Raw genomic sequence first — 6991 nt, 5'->3', positions numbered from 1 at the left:
GGGACAGTGAGTTGTGTTGGGTCCCTCGACATCTTTCTGCAATATGGGCTAGATCGGTCCAGATTTGGACATAGCTACCATACAGACCGATCTCTCGATTTAAGGTTTTGGGGCCATAAAAGGCGCATTTATTGTCCGATGTCGCCGAAATTGGGGACAGTGAGTTGTGTTGGGTCCCTCGACATATTTCTGCAATATGGGCTAGATCGGTCCAGATTTGGATATAGCTGCCATACAGACCGATCTCTCGATTTAAGGTTTTTGGGCCATAAAAGGCGCCTGTTTTCTGTCCGTAAAGATGTTCACACTCGACGTTCTCGCGTTAGCACCACACCACCTCACGTATTCCGTGATCTCCGCCTGCAGGACCGTATTATGGTCAGGCAGACCCTGGGTTTTCAATGTAGAACCCCAGGCCCACTCTATACCCTAGATTTGATCCATCCGTGTAACATGATCTTCCAGATGGCAATACTAGGGTTCCGTCAATCCAAGACTGTGCCGCTGGCAGCAGTAACTCGCACTCGACTTCAATTGTCGTCTCAGGTATCCCATCGGAAACTTCTTCCCTTCCTTTCAGGTTTCCTATCGTCGCCTCGATTATACCGCAATGGTATGAGCTACTCTCATCCTCAATCCCTTCTCCCATCGTCTTAAGTCTCATAGCCGCAGTGGATGCTTTACAATTAATTTGTATGTCAATGGATCGGGTATCTAGAATAGTCTCCACTATTAAAGTAGACGTGGTCCTAATCCACCGGTACTGGTCATTGTTAAAAGCCCCCTCAATGTCAATGCATACCGCCAGGGTCTAGGTTTTGGCATCGAACGATCCCTCTATTTTATGCGCAACCTCGTGCAGGGCAGTCTCCACTGACCCTCTCTTGATATAGGCATACTATTTGTATTTGAGCAGTTCGCTGTCATGTCATACTCTTTATCATGGTGTACAATATACGTTCCATGGTTTTGAGTGGAAAGAATTTAAGGCTTATAGGTCTGTAGGCCTTTGGTGTCGCATAACTTGCCTTGCCGGGCTTGGGTATAAATGCCACCCTTGCCTCCTGCCAGGCTTGTGAAGTATATGCAAGTCCTAGGCACGCTGTGAAAATATTGGCCAAATGAGGCGCCAGATAGTCTGCCTCTTTCTGCAGTAACGCCGGAAATATTCCACCAGGTTCGGGTGATTCCAATGGTTTGAAGCTCCTCAAGGATTCCTTGACCATAAATTCCGTAACTATAAACCTTCGATCAATATCATAATTCCAAGATTCCGGTATCTCCGTGAGCCGCGTCATATCCCGTGGAAAATGGATTTTCATCAAAAGCCTCAGCACGTCCTCCGTGGTCTCTGCTCTCTCTCCCATGTCGTTCACTAAAGTTTTAGTTTGGACATGGGTTTTTGAGCGAAACTTTTTTATCTTTGCGGCGTCAATAACGTTATCGATCTGTTCGCAGAAAAGCTTCCAGGAGGCACGTTTTGCCGCTCTGGTGCCTTTATTGTATTCCTTGAGCCTTCTGTGGACCTCTTTCCCAATACTGTGAATCTCCCTGGTCATCCAGGGTTTTTCTTGGGCTGATTTCCCTTCCCGAATAGGACAACTATCTTCGAAAGATCCCACCAGTGCAGTCGTAATCGTTTTGACATTTTCGTCAATGTCTTCTGTGCTTGGACAATCTAAATTGTCTTGCCCAAGTCTGCTTCTGAGTAGCCTGCCGAATTTTGTTCAGTTGGGTTTAAACTTATTCCAGACGCTTGTCGAATTCGGCGCTGGTCGTAACAGGTACTCGGAGATCCTCCTCAATCTACCCTCCGTATCCATAACACCCAGAATCGAACTGTGGCCGCAAGAATCCTCCTTCAACATGCCGAGCTCTCTCAGCTGAAGCAAAGATAGCTCGGCAAGCATCCTCCCCAGTCTACCCTCCGTATCCATAACACCCAGATTCGAACTGTGGCCGCAACCATCCCCCTTCAGCATGCGGAGCTCTCTCAGCCTAAGCGCAACCCTGGCGGCGCAGTGCCCAATATAGGCCCCAATGGGCTGCATATCCAGCATCGCCACCAGACCCGCCTGCGGTGCGGATCTCAGCGCCTCTGTGATCCCGACGCAGGCCATTCTCTGGACCTTCTCGAATTCCTTCGCAAGCGTCCTCTTCCCAACGGCGTCTCACCAAACCATTGCTCCATAGACCAGTACTGGTCTCACCGTGGCCGCATACATCCAATAAATCGTCTTGGGAGTCACCCCCACTTCCTACCGAACATCCTCCTGCAGGTGTAAAAAGCGCACAGTGCCTTACGGCTTCTTTCCTCGGTGTTCCTCTTCCAAGGGAGTTTCGAATCGAGGACTACGCCTAGGTTTTTCGCCTCCTTTGACAGCCGCGGGGTGACTCCGTCCAAGGACGGGAGTAACGCGTAAAGAGCACCAGCTCCGTCTTCCCTGGTTTGGTTCTCAACCCATTTCCTGTTGACATTTTCGTCAATATTTTCTATGCTTGGACAACCTAAATTGTCTTGCCCAAGTCTGATTCTGAGTAGTCCCCCGAATTTTGTCCAGTTGGAATGAAACTTATTCCGAAAGCTTGTCGGATTGGGCGCTGGTCGTGCCAGGTACTCGGAGATCCTCTCAATCTACCCTCCGTATCCATAACACCTAGAATCGAACTGTGGCCGCAAGCACCCTCCTGCAACATGCCGAGATATCGCAGCCTAATATAGGCCCCAATGGGCTGCATATCCAGCATCGCCTCCACGCCTGCCTACGGTGCGGATCTCAGCGCCCCTGTGATCCCGGCGCAGTCCATTCTCTGGACCTTCTCGAACTCCTTCGCACGCGTCCTCTTCCCAACGGCGTCTCACCATACCAGTGCTCCATAGGCCAGTACTGGTCTCACAATGACCGTATATTTGCAATGAATCATCTTGGGTTTCCCCTTTTTTGGGACGTTCTTCTGGTCAGCCGCCTTCTGACCACATAATCTCCCAGGTTTGCAATAATAATCCTGCCATAAAGCATCTTATTTGTCCATTGGGAGATTAAGGGGTGAATCCCCGTGCGGTCCAGAGTGGTGACTATCGTCCCCTCAATATCCAAGAGGGCCGCCAAAGTGTTATCCTTTTGTCGGAGAGACATCTCGACCTCCTGTACCTACTCGTGAAGGGCCGTCTCCACCAACCTGCCTTTGAGGTATGCGTGTTGTGCCCCACTGAAGTTCTCCGGCGTCAGTCCCTCTCTCACCTTCAGATTAATCAGTCTTTTTCAGCAAAAACGATGACAGACTAATAGACCTATTATCCTTCGTCGTACTGTGGTTTATTCTTCCCGCCTTGGGGATAAAGACCACCTTGACTTCCCTCCATGCTTTCTATATTATGATTGGCAGAAGTGGCGAAGCTGGCGATGATTTGAATACCTCCTTCCATGGAGGTATGTAGGTATGTATAGTCGGTATGTAGGACCATGCCAGCCTCGCCCTGAAGATCTGCTCAAGTCATGGCAGGGTGACTGCAAGGGACTCCTGCAGCAGTGCTGGGATAATTCCGTCAGGACCGGCCGGCATAAATGGCCGGAAAGTGCGGACTGTCCACGCTATATTCTCATCTTCCACGATGTCCCCGATGAGGTCATTCGTTAAGGCGGCAGGTATTGCGATTGGGACAAAACTTACCACGAATGTTGGTCAAAGTGTGAGTGGTCAAAGTGTGTGTAGTTCTCCGGCGTCAGTCCCCCTCTCACCTTCAGCTCAATCAGTCTTTTTCATTTTTTCAGCAAAAACGATGACAGGCTAATAGACCTATAATCCTTCGTCGTACTGTGGTTTATTCTTCCCGCCTTAGGGATAAAGACCACCTTGACTTCCTTTCATGCTTTCTACATTATGATCGGCCGAAGTGGCGAAGATGGCGATGATTTGAATACCTCCTTCCATAGAGGTATGTAGGACCATACCAGGCTCGCCCTGAAGATCTGCTCAGGCCCTGGCAGGGTGACTCCAAGGGACTCCTAAAGCAGTGCCGGGATAATTCCGTCAGGACCGGCCGACTTAAATGGCCGGAAAGTGCGGACCGCCCACGCTATCTTCTTCTCGTCCACCATTCGCCTGATGAGGTCATCCGTTGGGGCCACATGTGTAGGCATTGCGATTGGGACAAAACTTACCAAGAGTCAAAGAAAAGTGTGTGCCACCTTTTGGCGTCAATTATGTATTCACTCTAAAACATTTTTCTATTCAATTTTGAACATCTATTCTTCTGCAGTCTTTGATATTTTTATGATCTTAGGCCTTGGCTTTCAAAGCTTCTCCAATTTCTTTCAGTTTTTCTCTAACCATTTTCAATTCTTTACGCATTTGCTTGACATCGTCCTCGGTTTTGTGGGGATCACTAACTCTTTGCATTATATCCTCAATCGTATGTTGATCGAGGAATATATTTTCGCTTTCTTTTTTGCTGCGGAAATAGATTGTCTTCCCCTCATTGGTATGCATGCACCACTCGGGCTCTGCCACAAATTTTTTGTCTTTATTGGCATATATTGAAATGCGGCGTAAAACTTTGGGTGTTAGCTTTTTCACATTGACATCATCAACATCGGATTGTGGAGACTGAAAGTGTTTAAAGGAACCTATTTTCATAGTACTGAAATTGTCGTAGTTGTCGGAGAGTAATTTTACACGCTGCTGTGTTTCATTTATTTTGGCATCTTTCTCAATTTCCTAAGCAACGAAAAAAAAACAGATATAAATGAGTTGGTCTTAGCCACTTTGCAACAGTCATTAAACTTACCAAAATATCATGAATGGCAGAACCATTGATCAAATTGAACAGAACTATGGTGACCACAAAAACAAAGCCCAGAAATAATGCAGTTGTAAAGGAGTCATTTAACCTTAGATCCCCTGCATCCAGTTCGCCAATCATCATGACTATGGATTTGAGAAAAGCCTTTGGGGGATTGGTGAATCCATTCAAATCATCGCCAGCTTCGCCACTTCGGCCAATCATGATGTAGAAACACAAACTGAAGGCCGCCACAAAAATCGAGTAGAAGAGGAAATTCTTGAGGAAGCTCTTCAATACCATCTGGAACATGTGCATGCGCAGGGACAATGACATGAAGGGCAAGGAGCCCAACAATTGAAAGAGTTCCACGGTGAGCAACAATATGGTGAGGGAGCATATAAAATTCAGGGTGTACCTTTCAAAGTTGCTCCTAACACACAGCCCTATGACCAAGGCTATCATCAACCATTCCATGTAGTTCACTGGCTCACGCAGATATTTCCGAAAGTTGGTTTTCAACTGCAAGCACTCTCTTGCCACCAAATAGCTGACACCCAAAGCGGTGAGGCCACAGAAGATCTGGGTCCATTTTTCGTAGTTACCCAACTTGAAGAGGATATAGGGTACGCAGGCGCAGACAAAGTACATATACAGCCAGAAGTTTAGATAAAAGAGACCACTAAGTTGCTTCCATTTCAGTTCCAGAAATATAGTTATGAGCGGGTGTTCCAACAATTGTTTGCTTGTCTCCGTCTCTGCTATGGCCTTGACAATTTCCATTTGTGTGGCAAAGTTGTTCATGTACATGTACTCGTTGTCATCCAGTTTGGGACCATACTGGAAGTTGGAATAGTCCATGGTAATCTTCCAAGAATCCGTATCGTTTTCCCTGATTATGAGACTATCAAAGAATGCATTTAGAACATTCGGTCTGATATTGCTTACGGCAAGTTCACCTTCATCCGATTTGATGGCCAACAAGCAACCCCTTTTCAAAATCTCCAGCACACATTCGTCCGAAAAATGTGAAGATAATTGCACAATGGTACGTCCCTCGCTGTCCACTTCATTAATATCTAGGCATTTGTACTTCAACAGCACGTCCAGACATTTGCCAAAATCCGTTACTTTAATGTGGGGGCTTCTGTCAAAGCAATGCACCAAATTTGTAAATACATCGTAATATGGCTCAAACTGAACCTCGTCTTTTGCCAAAAGTATGCGCAGGGCATAACTATTGATGCATATTAGAGCATACTCCAAGGGTTGCATATTGGAGTAACCTTTGCCAATGTATTTGGCACCTTGGGCCAGCAGACTATCGAAACACTTCTTGTGGTGGTTTTTGATAGCTAAGAATAGTTTCTCGTTTGTCTTGTCCTCGCAGCCGTCATCGCGAATGCAGCACGACTTCGATGGTGGCAGTTCGTATGACATTTCCATGTCAGCAGCCGGGAACTGCAGGTCCTCGAACTTATTCAACAACTCGTAACGAAGGGCTGAATTCTTAACAGGATCTTTTTCGAGAAGTTTCTCCAGAACCATTCGTTTGGATTTATTGTCCAATAAAACGTTTTTCATTGCGCACGACAAGGGAGTGTCATTGTTAACATCGGCATAATTCGGTATGGCATTATGCCGCAGCATTGTGGGATCGAATGACTTGGCCGCATACAACACAGACCACTTGGCCAATTTCTTCTTGTACACCACAGGGCATTCCATGCATTTCTTGGCGTATTCTGCACAACCTCGTGTCATTAGTACAGCATGATAAATACAACGGAAATCATCATACATTTCCGATGGATCATCTCCCATGGAAATGTATTGGGCGAATTTTTCCAAGTCTTTGTTACTGAAAGCTTCGCCCAATCTGGATTTTTTCATTGCCTTCGATGCCACTGAGTTCGATACATTCGATTCAATTGGTTCTTGAGAGTTTATCACAATTTCTGCTAGTTCCATGTCTTAACACTGTCAAAAGATCTGTAAAATAATGTAAAGGGTGATTTTTGAAGAACTATTGGAAGGGTTTTCAAAAAACAAGTAAAAAGGTGTTAAGTTCGGTCGGGCCGAACTTTGGATACCCATCACCTATATACGAAAAACCACATTTTGTCACAATCCGGTGAAAAATGCACAATTTATCCAAATTTCGGTGACATCGGATAATAAATGCGCCTTTTATGGGCCCAAGGCCTT

The 6991-nt window shown here is 46.3% G+C and overlaps 1 protein-coding gene across 1 annotated transcript; it reads right to left on the bottom strand.

The window, feature by feature from the left end:
• Positions 1-4191: 4191 nt before the first annotated feature.
• LOC106082782 (transient receptor potential cation channel protein painless) lies at positions 4192-6754 on the bottom strand. Its single transcript, XM_059369920.1, has 2 exons — positions 4790-6754; positions 4192-4719 (listed from the first exon to the last, which is right to left on the bottom strand). Exons 1-2 carry the CDS (start codon positions 6752-6754, stop codon positions 4282-4284), a joined length of 2403 nt encoding a protein of 800 aa, XP_059225903.1. The 3' UTR covers positions 4192-4281.
• Between the last annotated feature and the right edge of the window lie 237 nt (positions 6755-6991).

The sequence above is a fragment of the Stomoxys calcitrans genome, chromosome 5 (assembly GCF_963082655.1).
Source record: "Stomoxys calcitrans chromosome 5, idStoCalc2.1, whole genome shotgun sequence".
NCBI lineage: Eukaryota > Metazoa > Arthropoda > Insecta > Diptera > Muscidae > Stomoxys > Stomoxys calcitrans.
The sequence above is the reverse complement of the archived record's forward strand: the minus strand, read 5'-3'. Positions and strand labels throughout refer to the sequence as shown.

Excerpts from the sequence above, each read along its gene's own strand:
- LOC106082782 (XM_059369920.1), bottom strand. The coding sequence starts at position 6,754 with ATGGAACTAGCAGAAATTGTGATAAACTCTCAAGAACCAATTGAATCG. Across the intron at positions 4,720-4,789 it reads CTGCCATTCATGATATTTTG|GAAATTGAGAAAGATGCCAA; the intron begins GTAAGTTTAATG and ends TTCGTTGCTTAG.